The 15,577-nt window shown below is 37.2% G+C and overlaps 1 protein-coding gene across 3 annotated transcripts in view; it reads right to left on the bottom strand.

Annotated features, from left to right (window-relative positions):
• LOC118735089 (probable phospholipid-transporting ATPase VD) overlaps positions 1-15,577 on the bottom strand; it is a gene marked incomplete at its 5' end in the record, with an annotated part of 309,599 nt that overhangs the window by 223,555 nt on the left and 70,467 nt on the right. For all 3 annotated transcript variants that reach the window (XM_036464700.1, XM_036464702.1, XM_036464701.1), the window contains 2 exon segments: positions 56-443; positions 497-1,170. In XM_036464700.1, coding sequence (XP_036320593.1) covers positions 56-443; positions 497-1,170 — 1,062 coding nt within the window.

Here is a 15,577-nt window from a genome sequence, read left to right as displayed (position 1 = left end):
ATAAAACTGCGTATATACATATATATGTATGCATACTTAGATTACTAGGACTTACTTTATTTTGTTGGAAAATTTTTTCGCTTGTGCTTTTACATTAAGAAACGAGGTAAGGCTTGTTATTTTTGAATTTATCACTGCTTTTGCTCGCCCCGTTTGTGCTATGCTATTGGAAATTGATTTAATTTTCAATGGAGGCGAATCAGAAGTAGGTGTAGTCTCTGCAGAGCTGTTTATCGGCGATAAAGATGGAATATGTGTCCGCGACGGCAAAATATAAGAGAGGTTTGGGGGCGGCGATGGTGTTACTGAACGCGATTCGGCTAAACGAGTATAACGATCAGGGGGTATAGCAGGCGCCAAGTTATTATACTCTGCCGCTATAGATGATGAAGACGAATCTGTTTGAGTTATATTTTGAAGTGGAGTTCGATTGTCCTTTAAACCTTAATCAATCAAATTATATAAGCAAAAATATTAAACAAGCATTGAAACTTACTTTCCAGCACTCCTGAATCACTCTTGCTCGCTCCTTGAACCTCCATTATGCCACTGGCATTCATCAAATCATGATGGGGTGTGGCGCTTACAATCACAGTATTGCACATTGCTAATACCAAAAGAAATTCTTGAAGTCGTTGCGCATTTGGCGATAAACAGTGGCCAGAGTTTATTACTTCTAGCATATCATTCATCAATGTGGAATTTGATATTAACGGTGGCGCAGGCGTGCCTGGCTTTGAATGCAATTTTTCCAACTCAGAAGGCGGGTGATTGTAGTCAATGCCATTGACAATGCATCGCCGAAACAGCATTTTATTTTCAGTGAGTGTTCCTGTTTTATCTGAAAATATATGCTGTATTTGGCCCAATTCTTCTGTAATGTTCATTGCGCGGCATTCTGTCTTTTTATTTGTATCCTGGTCGTACAAGTCAATATTGTTGTGTATGTGGTACACTTGGAGGATTTTGCATAATTCGATTGTAACGTACAAAGACAATGGAATCATCACCTGCAATATTATTATGTACGTCCAGAAAGTCAAAAGGCCTTCATAACTGGGGTTAACGTCAAAAGGTAGATATGGTACAGGAAAATGCTTAAAAGAGGTTAACCACATTTTGCAGCCAACAGCACCCACAATGCATAATATCAATAAAATTATCACACACCTGAAAGAGAGAGAAAATCATAATTAAATTACTACTGTTTTATTTAAGTTTATAAAACATGGCACAAATGGCACTTACAGCCGTATTCTAAAAAAATCGCAAACCTTAGCTCATCACTGCTGTGATTTTTACTGTGCCTCCAAGTTTGCTGCTGCAACAAATAAGCCGCTAAGCTAAGCTTTTGTGTATTTTCCTAGCACTTAAAATCGAATTTTTGTGGCATATTTTGGGACGCACTAGAAATTACAACAGTGATGAGCTAAGTTTTGTGACCCTGTTAGAAAAGAGGGGTTAATTTAAAACCGTAGTCGTTTTACATATCGCACACCATCTTCAAAAGAGGCACAAATGATTTAACGCAATTAATGCAAAAACAGGTATTTAAAGTAGTTTTCTAGTTAGAGAATATAATTACGGAGAAAAAATATTTGCATTAAGTGCAGATAAATCCTACGAATTGATTTATGCATAAAAATCGGCCTGGTGTGCGATATGTAAAACGACTACCGTTTTAAATCAAGTGTATTTATTTAAAAACAAAAAGAAGAAACAGTTAGGTTAATGTAGTTGCCTCACTTGGACGGTAACTGAGGCAGGGTCATTAAAAACTTGGATCGATGGTGTTTAGACCGCAGCCTTGCAAAAGCTGGACAGTCCCACAGCAGCTGCGAAAGTTAGAATCCGGTAGAATATTTAGAGTAGATATTTACCCCCTTGTCGACGTCGCGCAAATCAGCAGCAAATCGAATTCTCCTCAGTAGGTGGCAGCTATCTCTGCCTGGAAAACTCATAAAGTGATCTGGAAGCCTAAATTTTAGGTTTGGAGTTTTTTTCAGCACAAATTGACCATGTTGTGATTGACGGAAGGCATGTTTCTAGTATTTTAACGTCGAAAAGGTGCAGTCACAACAGATGGCCAGGCCAATGCATTCGACTCTCACACCTGCTCTCAGAGAGCACTCTTCAACAAACCGATATATGCGAGCAGTGGAACCACATTTCCCGTTCATTAAGTAACGCCCCCGAAGAAGTAGTCGAATTTCAGCGAGCCCGAAAGAACAACTGGTACGATGAGGAGTGTCAGGAAGCTGCAGAGAAAACAGATGCCGCATACATGGCCACGCTGCGATCGGGCGCAACGCGAGCCTTGTGGGACCATTCTAGGGAGCTGAAGAGGGAAGCGAGACGTATTTGCCGCATTAAGAGAGAGGCCGCAATACGTGAGTGCGAAGAGCTTGAGATGCTGGCCGACAGGAAGAACGCCCGAAAATTCTACCAGAGGGTTAGGCGACTTACGGACACAAGAACAACAATCGCGACCTAGTGACCGATGTCCAGAATGTACTTAAATTGTGGAGGGAACACTTTTACAACCTACTGAATGGTAGCAGCGCTGAAAGTAGTGAAGAAGACGAACCCGAGTCCCCAGTCGATGATGATAGAGTAGCTGTCCCGCCACCTGACTATGACGAGGTACGAATAGCGATTTCGCGGCTGAAAAACAACAAAGCTGCTGGAGCTGACGGCCTGCCAGCCGAGCTATTCAAGTACAGCGGCGAGGAGCTGATCAGCTCGTATGCAGAACATACGACTGGAATTTAAGTGTGCTCTGCCTAATCCACAAGAAAGGCGACGGCGACAAGAAAAACTACCGTGGAATCAGCCTTCTAAGCACAGGTTGTAAGGTCTCATCGAGTGTATTGTGCGAAAGACTGAAGCCCACCGTCAACGAACTGGTTGGACCTTATCAGTGTGGCTTTAGGCCCGGCAAATTCACCATAGATCAGGTATTCGCAATACGTCTTTCTCAAATGTCAAACGTTTGAAAATGATTTGATATTGATTTGAAAATTACAGATTTCTCAATAAAAAGGGGAGTTTGATCTCCATTTGAGAATATGGTTAACTCTCAAATCAATTGCAAAGGTTATTTATCAATTGTACTTCAAATGTGGAAATAAAATTTATTATAGGAAATGTATATTTCATATTTATTTTTTCTTCGCGATGTACATATATATGTACATAACAAAAGAAACAATTAAGATAAAGTAATTTATAATAAACTAGAGTGCCAGTTGCTGTCGAAATTAGACAGTTTTTCTAGTTCTAGAAGCCTTGGAGGTTTTCTAACTTAACACGTAGCAAAACTTTTACGGTACAAATTAACTAACCGGAAAATCTTCTGCTAAAACGTAACTAAACTTTTTTTTTATCTGAGAAGGTCTTTAGAGGACTTCGGCAGGACTTGGAATTGACCCGATACATTCAAGTTTATCTATAAATGTCAATGATATGATACATATCGATAGTTCGACGAATTTCAAGAACACTAAAATTCGATAACTCAACAAAATTCGTTAACTCGACCAATTTCGATAACTGTGAAATTCGATGGTTCGATAAATTTCGATAACTCCAAAATGTAAAAACTTTGGATACCTTTATAAACTTTTACTTTTGACATATCCACATTTTTCGAAAACTATCTAAACATTTTGATAACTCGCTACACTCTGTTAAGACGATTAAATTCGATAAGCAGTGATAAATCGATAAGCTTATATAACCTTGAAATTTCGATATATTTTGGAAATTCCATAAACTTCGCTTCGTTGAACCAACCAATTTTAGTAGATCAATAACACAGGTTTACAAAAAAAAAGCTTATGCATATTAAACCAAACCTATATATCCCTATGTTATTCGACACGCTTATCAACATATGATGATAACATGATATGCATACACTTTTTTTTTGTAAACCTGTGTGATTATCGATAACTCTGTAAGTTGAACGAACTCCACGCATTACGACACCTCGATAAATTTCGTCAAATCTATAAATAATGATAATTCAATAAATATCGATAGCTTGATACATTTCTTTAACTTGACAAATTTCGTTAGTCCCACACGTTTTTATAGCTCGACAACTATCCGTAAATTTGGACAATTAAGTTTATTTGTCTACAAATTTCGACAACTCAGTAAACATTGATCAGTTTGAATAATTCGACACGTTGCGATAACTTAATAAGCATGGATAAATTTCGATAATTATAAATTTCGATTATTCGATAAATTTCAGTAACGTTTATGGCTGATTTTATTTCGATTCCTATTGGAAAATTTCAACTCTGTTAACCTAATTCTTATTTATTTCTCATTGTCTCCATTTTCGCCTTTATCTCATTTTTCGTCTTTATCTTCACTTTTGCCTTTTTTTTTTGACTTCATCGTTATCATTTATTTCTTCATCTTCATATTTATCTTTATTTCAAAGCTTAATTTCAAATGTGAAGTGAAACAACATGCGAAACATGTCAAATTGAACATGTTGCAGCAACATCTATACACAAATACGAAAATGTTTAAACGACGGTTTTGTTAAACCATAAAAACTCTGCTCATCTACGGAAAAATGCCTTTCCAACGGTGTTCTTGGTTTTAAAATCGGTTCGGTAAAATCGCCAAACGAACGGAGACAAAATTTATGTTAGCGTATTAAGATATAGATTCGTCTTGAAGAGATGCAGCTTCTTCAATCCGCGCTAACATCAAATCCACTATTTGTGGGCTTTCTCTTTGAAATTTTTTTTTTATTCATTGTTTTTTTGTTCAATTCATCTTAAATGTATTCTTACAATTTTTGATTGCGCATTTTGATATCGTTTGACACTTGCCATCTTTTTTCAAATCAACCTCAAATGAATTTCAAATGTAAAATTGGAACTACGTTTTCAATTTGAGAATCATTTGATATAAAATTGAGAAATACATTTTTCTCAAATATTTGAAACTGTGTTCGCTGGGGTGCATGCATCATCACTTATACAGAATATGGTCAGATGAACGCATGCCCGACGACTGGAATTTAAGAAGTGTGCTCTGCCCCATCCACAACAAAGGCCATTCGCCCCAACTCCCGGGGGTCAGCCTTCTAAGCATAGGTTACAAGGTCGTATCGAACGTATTGTGTGAAAGACTGAAGCCCACCGTCAATGAACTGATTGGGCCTTATCAGTGTGGCTTTCGACCTGGCAAATCCACCATACCCGAGGTGTTCACAATACACCAAATCTTGGAAAAGGCCTGGAGAAAAGGATCGCCACTCACCACCTTTTTGTCGACTTTAAAGCTTTCGATAGCACTAAAATGAGTTACCTATACGCTGCGATGTCTGAATTTGGCACCCCTCGAAATTGATACGGCCGTGTAAAATTACGTTGAGCAATATCTCCAGCTGCGTCAGAATTGGGAAAGACCTCTCCGAGCTGTTTGCCACCAAACGGAGTTTAAGACAGGGTGACTCCCTTTCATGTGATTTCTTTAATCTGATGTTGGAGAAGATAATAAGAGCTGTATAACTGAACTGCTCAGGAAGAATTTTTTACAAGACCCTGAAATTGCTGACGTACGCCGATGACATCGACTTCATCGGTAACAAGAACCGTGGAGTCTGCCCTGCCTTTTCCCAGGTTGGATAAGGAAGCAACGCGAATGACACGGTGGTCAACGATGACAAGACGAAGTATCTTCTGTCATCAAACAAACAGTCAGGGCATTTGCTTCTTGGTAACCACGTCACTGTTGACAGTCATAATTTCGAGAAAATGGAGAATTTCGTTTACTTGGGAACCAGCATTAAAACCGACAATAATGTCAGCATTGAAATTCAATGCAGAATCACTCTTGCCAGCAAGTGCTGCTTTGGACTGAGTAGATTAAGGAGTTAAGTCCCCTCTCGACGTACCAAAGCCACACTCTATAAGTCACTCATCATGCCCGTGTTGGTGTATGGCGCAGAAGCATGGATAATGACAACATCCGATGAGGCGGCTTTTGGAGTATTCGAGAGAAGGATTTTGAGGAAGATTTACGGGCCTTTGCGCGTTAGCGCCGGAAGTACCGCAGTCGATGGAATCATGAGCTGTATGAGCTTTACAACGACATGGACATAGCGCAGCGAATTCAAATACAGCGGCTCCGCTGGCTTGGCTATGTCGTTCGAATGGACTCCGACGCTCCAGCTCTGAAAATATTCAACTCGGAACCCGCCGGTGAACACCAAGTGGAGAAGGACTTGGCTTCAATTGGCATTTCCAATTGGCACAGAAGAGAAACGACTAGCGTGCTTTGTTGAACTCGGCCTAAATCGCTTAAGCGGTTACAGCGCCAAATAAGAAGAAGATTTTTTTCACCTTCATTTCTGTCAAACTTCGACCAATCCTCTTACAAGTTTACCGGTGCCTCCTTCAACACCGGCAATATTTATCTCTGCCGTGTATAGTCTACCAGCTTGAGTTTACTCATTTGTGCTAGTGAAAGTTTGAAAGTAATTTTGTGTGAGGTGAATCATTGACTAAAAATATCATTCTGAGTACACACGAAGCAACCTTTGAAACAAAGTGTCGAGGTCACCATTACGGCAACCTCTGTAGTGTACGCCATGTTATGAAATGAAAATGCGGAAGAAAGTTTTGTTTTTAACCAAACATATTTTCAGCTCACTTTTTTTCAATAAACTAAGCCAATAAACTCAATACACAACGATACACATGAGGCAACCGACACGGCAACCAATACAATAATCAAAATATTTTTAATTTTCGGCCGTCCGTTGCGGCAACACGAATTTCAATGAGCAACATGCCCTGGTTGCTTCAACGGTTGCCTCGTGTGTAGTCAGCATCATAGTCACAATCTTGAACAAAAAATATATTCAATGAAGGGTTCTCACCAGTGTTGATATTTAAGATTTTTAAATTGTACAAAATTAAGACAAAAACTGTAACTTTTTGAGCTTAATTGTGCTTTTTACCATTTCCGCCAATACATTACCTCCCGTTTTCTTTCAACCAAACATTAACAATTTGTTTGCCTACTACAGTGAGTTTATCTTTCAGTTCATTGTACAGCTTCAGTTGGTGTAGACTTAATTTAACGTACATTGAAATCTCTCCAACTAGCCCATAAAGTAATCGCCAGTTTTGTCAGAAAGTCCCACTAAGTTAAGCTAAGTTTCATCAAGTTTACAATTTAACTTAAGTATACAAAAAAATGCTTAAATTATATTCCACATTTTTAAAAGTACACCCAGTTTGAGATATATATATTTAATTTTTTAAATTAATTTTAATAATTTAGCTCTTTAAAGAAAAAAGTCAACAATGGTGTTGCGCATTTTCTTCCATATATATTAAAATACCAACATCCCTTACATGGAAGAAGGTGCGCAACACCGTCAAAAAAAAGAAAGCCAGAAATCAATGGTATTTTTTAGACATTTTAAACTTGCACCTTTTAATGCATGAATGACATTCAAAAATGTTTACCCAAAAAATGTCTACAAATTCTGAATAAAAACTGAAATTTTGATTAAAATTTGTTTATTTTTTCAATTTTTGATTTTGTGATTTATTTCGTTTCGTTAGACCTGTGAGGGATATTTCACCCACCGGTAATAAAAAATCGTTATCACCACACTTTCAAAATTACAATTCAGAATTTCTTTTGTACCAAGTTAGAAAAATAGGTATGTCCATTCACTTAAATGCAAACGGATTAATAATCAATGTACTGGCAGAGATTTCAGCGTTTTGTTCAAAAAGTATTTTTGAGGTTGAAATTGTACTTCAAATAGGTAAATTGAACTTTTGTACTTTTTAAAACTAATTGTACTGAAAAAAGTACAATTGTACTTAAAATACCAACACTGGTTCTCACTCAATCAGCCACTCATTCGCTCGGTTTGTCTCATTTACTTTGAGTTCGCCGGTTCTTCGGTTTTTTCTTTGACTTGAAACGAAAAAGCGACAGCGAGAAGCGTAGAAAATATTAACAACAAAGCCACGAACAATTTTACAAATTTTACGAGAGACAAAAAATAAATCAAATAGAGATAAATATATAGTTTTATTTTGAAGTTATAAGTTAGAATCTTTGCAAAAGCTTCGGAGCCAATAAATTGACCACTAGTTGGTAGGTTTAGGTTTAAAACAGTGTTAAAACACTCGATCGATTTTGTAACTCTAATAGTAAGGCCAACTCTACTGACGGGCACAGATATGTACATACTGGAAAAGGAGAAAATGTAAATTGTTCAATAATTGTGCCTTCAAACAGCCAGTTTCTGGAAAGAAATTGAAGTAAACAATTATTGTTTTTATTTGCAATTCATATGAAAAATACTTATAGCTTAATATCTTTAAAAAACAGGGATTTTTCATGACGAGCACATACGTACACAGTAGGTACATACATATCGCACGTTTAATAATATAGACATGTAATTTAAATTTTACGTTTTTGGGAATTTCATCGCAAAATTAAAAAACTTTATACCGAGAATATGTTCAGCTTAGTGCCGAATTTTCACTAGGCATTGAAATGACAAAAAATTGGAGGCATTTAAAAATGCCACGTGGAAATGAATTTACTGAGTATTTTTTAGCCCTAGAATCGTAAGACAGTTTTACCTAACTTTATTCGTAATATACGTAAATTTTGCGAACTACACCGTTTCGGTATGTTACTTTAAATAAATGTTTAATAAAAACTTATTTGTCCTCTGTACTGATTTTATTGAATGAAAATATAAAGTTTTTTGCTTCTTAAACTAAATTATTTAAAAATTTATGGGACATTCTCTAGACATTCCGTGGATATTTTCAATTTCATTTCGTTTCATTTATTATCAAAATGGTGATATTAGTACAGTAAGAATTGTCTTCCTTTTTAGAACAACAAATATAGGTACCAAATACAGTAGAGCTTACATTGAATATGAGACAATAGATAGAATTTACAATAGAAAAAACCAAAAATTAAATGTTAAAAATTAAAACAAAAATTAAATAGTTACAATTGAACTTCATTATAATCTCAAATTAAAGCTAAAGTATATTAATTTAAATTGATTTTGATGGTCTGTTTAAGTTGCTAGAAAAATGAGAGTATAAGATAGCTTTGAAGTTGCTTTTATTTAATTTTATTCTTATTGCAGTTGGAATGGAGTTCCAACTTCTAATCGTGTTAATAAAAAACAGTCTAGTCGATGTTGCATTGTTAAAATTAGGTACAATGAGGTGTCTTGTGCGCACGGATTTTGGAAATATCAGTTTGTCGTAAAGATAAGAAGTCTTGGTGTTCATTAGCCGGTATAGAAAAATGGATCTCCTGGCTATTTGTTCCACATCCTAACAAACTTGTTTTCCACTCCGATATGTGATCAAATTTCTTCGGGCCGTAAACGTATTGGGTGACATTATTGGATAGTACAACGAACTTATGAGCCGAGAGAGTCTAATCTATTTTGTAGATGCGGTGACCATATTTATGGGAGCCGAATACGGGACAAGAAATAATTTTGCAAATTTTTCAACAAAAACTTACTGATTAAAGTCCAAGATCCTAGATTTATAAACCTCGAAACAGCATCCTTATAGTAACATCTGAAATTTGTGGGATATTTTTCTCGACATTTTCAGCCCGCGAAATTTGTTAAAAAATTCGTTAAATTTTAGTATTATAAAGTGTAATTTTGATATCTCTAAGACTTTTTTGGCAATTTTTTTGTTGACGGTGTAACGCAGTTTTTCATAAAAAGTAAGTATCTATGTTCAGCAATTTCTTTAAAGGAGAAGAAAATGAGCATCACTTTCCACTTGCACTTTATTATACTCGAATTTAATGAGTTACAAAACTGCAAGCCAAAATCTTTTTTCTAAAGATTCTAGTTAAAATTTGAAATTTTGGTGAAACATTGCAGAATTAATTTTTACAGTTTTTTGCACAAAGTCGGAAATTCGGATTTATATGATTTTTGTTATGAAAAAAGCTTTACTTTCATAAAAAAATGATAAACATTAAATAAACTAAAATTCCGAAGATTTTGAATGCTAATTAACGACTGACTTTATTCAATACGATAAAACGTTTACAAAGAATGAATGACGAAAAGACAAATGCAAAATAGTATGCAGGGTTGCAAGAGGTACATAGTTGTAACTTTAAGTACATATTCATTTACTACTATTTACTACGAACTACTTCGCCTCCACAACACCTCCTCTCGAAGTACAGAGTTTATCCCTCTGAGCTGAGGTCGACAAGACCCAAATGCGATGAACAAACACTGTGTTTCATTTGCGTGAGACCCTTGGTAAGAATGTCCGCTGGGATTTGCTGTGTTGACATGTATTCTAGCGTGATCGTATTATCTTGCACACAGTCACGGATAAAGTGATGACGTATGTCAATGTGCTTTGTCCGAGGGTGGAAGTTCGAAGATACGGCCAACTTTTGTGGGCTCTGATTATCGTTAAATAATTTGACGCTGGCACAATCAATTCCCACTTCTTTCAAGGCAGCTTTCAAGTATAGGGCTTCCTTAGGAGCCTCAGTTATAGCAACGTATACCGCTTCTGTACTTGAAAGTAAAACAGTACGTTGCTTGCGCGCTTCCCAGCTTACAGAGGACCCGGCAAATATAAACGCAAAACCTGAGCAGGATCGCCTGTCTGCTAAATTTGCTCCCCAATCGGCACTGACTACACCGTACAAATCCACACCTGTTTTCTTGTACAGTAAAACTTGTTGTAATATACCTTTGACGTAACGCAAAAGTCTCTTTGCTGACTTCCAGTGGTCATCCAAGTAGGTGCTGCTGAATTGACTCATAAAATTCACGGCATACGCTATGTCCGGTCTTGTAGATACCGCCATGAACATCAAAGCGCCGATTAGACTTTGACACGGGTATTTCGCCATGACAGCCTCGTTTTTCGGCGCATGCAGTGTGAGTTTGCAATTCGCTTCTATTGGCGTTTTCGAGGGATTGCATTCTGACATGCCGAAACGTTTCAATACTGATTCAGCATACGACCGTTGTGATAGAAATATCTCGCCCTTCGCCAGATTCTGCTGCAAATCTATACCCAGACATCGATTTACCTTGCCGATATCCTTTATATCGAAATGTTGTGAGAGCGTTTCCTTCGTTGCTTTTAACCAATTATCGTTGTAAGATGCTAACAGCAAATCATCTACGTATATAATGACCAACATGATGTTGTCCCCTTCACGCCGCACGTAGAAACATGGTTCGAAATTCGTTGACTTTAACCCAATCCGGTTCAGAGTTACAGTTGACTGGCGCAAACCATACAGTGCTTTCTTTACTAAACACACAGGGTTGCTTTGTTGTAGTGATGCTCGCCACTCTTCTGCTGTTCGCTGGATTTCGTTGCTATGCTTCGTCAAGCCCTTTAAGCCCACAATTCCTGTGCAATGTACACTAGTTGCTCCTTTGGTATATTGCCCAGCAACGTGGTGTTGACTAGCTCCGCCATTTTACTCGCGTTATTTGGTAAAAAATTTCTTTCGCACATGTACGATCTGTCGAGGAGACAATTGTAACGAAGCGTTTTTGCTGCCCTGACGCTTCTTGTACAACGCTGGGGTAGACTCGTTATATCAAAAATTACAATAGGAAAAATCGGTAGCGTCACTTGCAGTGGCTGGGTAACGGCACCCGCGTCCCGTTACCGGTCCCTTATGCCTTGGTGGCGTGACTTTGCTGTTGCTCTGCTGCAATCTGGGCGACGCTCTGTTAACGCCGGTAAGCGGTGCTCTGGTAACGTCGGAGGGTAGCGCTCTTCTTGGCGCTGTTGACATTGCTCTGCTGACGCTGGTAAGTGGCCCTCTACTGGCGCTGGTGAACGTCGCTCTTCTGACGGCGGGCGAGCATTGACCGCAGCCGAATTTTGTGGTCACTACTTCAGAGTGGCGATGTCTTGTGGTGTAATTTGCCAGCTCCCAAGCAATCCCTCCATTCAGTCGTAACTCTCACTTCGGTCCAGTGGCCACCACTTTGTGAGTAATTCCACAAAACGTGAGGAATTTCGGATGCGCTGAGTATTTATTGAGGACTTTTATTTTAAGGAATTTTTGAGGAATTTTCTCTCGATATATTTGCAGATAACAAATGCAACCATGTTTTACACAACTGTTCTTAAATAGCTCTGGAAATTTTTGAACAAAAAATTTTCTTAAGTTTCCACACAAGCGGCTTGTCAAACCTACTTTTCCCATTTCGCCATACACCATGCAAACATGACTCTTCAAGCAAAAAATTTCAGTTTTCCTAGATTTTTCTCTCTTGCGTCCTCATTCGGTAAAACTTCCGTTACGAATGAGGCGATTTTACCATGCACAACGTAAGCGGTTTGATCTAGCATCAACATGGCGGCCAGAAAATCAAAAAATTTGGATCTTTGCTCACATTTCCCGGCTTGTCAAACCTTCAAACACCCCATACACAACATAAATAGCTTTAAGCAAAGGGATATTTCGCTTGGATTGTCAAGCCGCTTGTGTGGTGTTTTTCGCTCTTAAGCACATCCGGATTTGCTGCTAAATATTCAAAATGTTATCGATAATTTTTTTCATTCCATCGTTATATTTTCAACTTATTTTGAACTTGCAAAATCTCGAAAACGAATGGAGAGTACACGCATTATTCGATCATAAGAATATTCATATTTGGGGTATCACAACGGTGTTGTAAGTGTCGTATTGTTGTATGTCGTAAACTTTAAACGCCTAAACATATATCAAGGGGGTTCGCAAAGTACCATCACAGTCATATTATGCATTTTCGCCGTGTTAGAAAATAGTTGGTTGTGGTTTCAAGTTCTCTAAAGATTTACTTAAGCTTTTAAAGCTTACGACATACAACAATACGACACTTACGACACCGTTGTGAATCCCTCAATTGATTCTTCATTAGATCCAGAAAATTATAGGAAACAAGTTTTTGAATTAAAAACTCTTCAGGTTCATATAAGTTTTCCAATTTAAAAAAAAAATATAACTGCAGTACTAATAGCCCTTTTCTAATGCTTCAGTAGAACTTATATTAAGTAGTTTAAAGATCTGTAGGACTGACTTAAGGACCACATTGAGCACTGATATACTTGCAGCAATATTATATACAAATCAAGGCATAGAAAAAAAGGTTATACTTTGTTTGAGCCACAAGAACAGATGTACAAATTTAATTGGAGAATGTAATTAATTTTTATACTATGTACCTTTAAATAGTATGTGGTACACAATACTCATATCAGTAATATTGAGTAATTTGCTCGGATTTTTCATTTGTTTTTGAGGAATTTGGTAAACTTCTGTAGCAATACTGCTTCGGTCTATGGCTCCCTACCACTGAGTGGCGATGTCTCGTAGTGTAATTTGCCAACTCACAATTAAACTCTCCCTTCAGCTGTAGCTGTTCAGCCGCGACCACAGCTCGGTGCTGACTGCTTGCTTTTCCGTCGTGTTGCTCGTTTAATAGCAGTGTTGCCATAAAAAAATACCAAATTCCTCAAAAACAAATGAAAAATCCCCAAAATCCGAACAAATTACTCAAAATTTTCTTATTTCAGATATGAGTATTGTGTACTGCATACTATTTAAAGGTACTTAGTATAAAAATTAATTGCATTCTCCAATTCAATTAGTACATTTGTTCTAGCGGTTAAAACAAAGTAGCACCGTTATTTTTTATGCCTTGGTTTGTATATAATATTGCAGCAACTATATCAGTGCTCAATCTGGTCCTCAACCGAAGCATTAGAAAAGGGGCTGTATTAGTAATGCAGATTTAATTTTTTTTTTTTTAATTGGGGAACTTATATGAACCTGAAGAATATTTTGATTCAAAAACTTTTTTCCTATAATTTTCTGGATCTAATGAAGAATCAATATGAATATTCTTAGGATCGAACAATGCTCGTTCTCTCCATTCGATACCGAGATTTTGCAAGTTCAAAGTAAGTTGAAAATATAACGATGGAATGAAAAAAATTATCGATAACATTTTGAGTATTTAGCAGCAAATGCAGATGTGCTTAAGAGCGAAAAACACCACACGGCGGCTTGACAAACCAAGCGAAATATCCCTTTGCTTAAAGCTATTTATGTTTACCACGGGGATGTATGAAGGTTTGACAAGCCGTTTGAGGGAAATGTGAACAAAAATCTAAATTTTTTTGATTTTCTGGCCGCCATGTTGGCGTTTGATCAAGCCCCTTACGTTGTGTATGATAAAATCGCCTGATTAGCAACGGAATTTTTACCGAATGAGGACACAAGAGAGAAAAATCGAAGAAAACAAAACCCTTTTACATTGTGAACCGGAAGAAAACTAAAATTCTTTGCTTGAACAAGTCATGTTTGCATGGCTTATGGCCAAATGGGAAAAGTAGGTTTGAAGAATGTATGACAAGCCGCTTGTGTGGTGTACTTCGGTCTTTATAAAACTTCGGAAAGCTTTTTGTCCAAAAATTTGCAGAGCGATTTTAACAACTTTGTTGTGTAAAACATGGTTACATTTGTTATCTGTAAATATATTGAGAGAAAATTCCTCAAAAAATACTCAAGCGCACCAGAAATTCCTCGCGTTTTGAGGAATTACTCACAAAGTGGCAACACTGTTTAATAGGCTGTGTAGGGCTGCCAACTATCCTTAACTATGAGGTGCCATATTGAGGATAAAAAAGTGCCAAAATGTGCCAAATAGAAAAATAAAAGATCCGAAAATGGTGCCATCCGTTTTAATCCTTAATAAATAAGAACCAAATTTTTAAAACAAAAGTGCAATGCCAAAATAATATAAACCAGTTGAATAATCTTTAAAAATTAGAAAATTTTAGTTGAGAAAAAGAAGTACACGCAAAGGATTTCACAAAAATTTATTGAAATATTTCTATTTTTGAAAAGTACCATTTTGGCACTAAGTGGCAAATTGAAAAATTAAGTGCCATTTGATGTAAGATAGAGCCAGACATAGCACGGTTTGAGCCAAGTTGGCAGCCTTGACTGTGTGCTCGATGCTGCGTTGTCGCGCAGCTACATGTTGCTGTGTTATGTTGCGTTGTCATGGCAATGAAGAGGCTGTCGAGTGTTGCTATGACTTGTGTTGCTATGGCTTGTTGCTTGGCTGGCTGCTCATACTTGTGTTGATGTGGCTTATTGCGCTGTTGTTGTTGTTGTAGCGGCTGCAACAATCCCGCCCAGATCGGATGTCTGGGAAGTTAGCATACGGTATTACGCAAAACAAAAAAAAAAGTTGTTCTGAGTAGCCTTCCAATAGTTCTAGAGTTCTTGAAGAGGGGAAAAAAAGTTCTGGATATTTTCACAAAAAAAAAAAAATGATTTGAAAATTGGGTATGCCAGATTCACGCAGCATACGACGTGTGGCAAAAAGGCAAATAAAAAGTTGTTCTGAGCAGCTTTTCAATAGTTCTAGAGTTCCTGAAAAGGAAAAAAAAGTTCTGCAAAATTACGTCGAAAAACACTTTTTTCGAAAGTCGAAAATAATAAAATTTTGAAAAAAAAAAAA

Source organism: Rhagoletis pomonella, unplaced genomic scaffold (assembly GCF_013731165.1).
Source record: "Rhagoletis pomonella isolate Grant_MI unplaced genomic scaffold, Rhpom_1.0 Rhpom_scaffold_00003, whole genome shotgun sequence".
Taxonomy (NCBI): domain Eukaryota; kingdom Metazoa; phylum Arthropoda; class Insecta; order Diptera; family Tephritidae; genus Rhagoletis; species Rhagoletis pomonella.
This window is presented reverse-complemented; position numbering and strand designations above follow the sequence as displayed.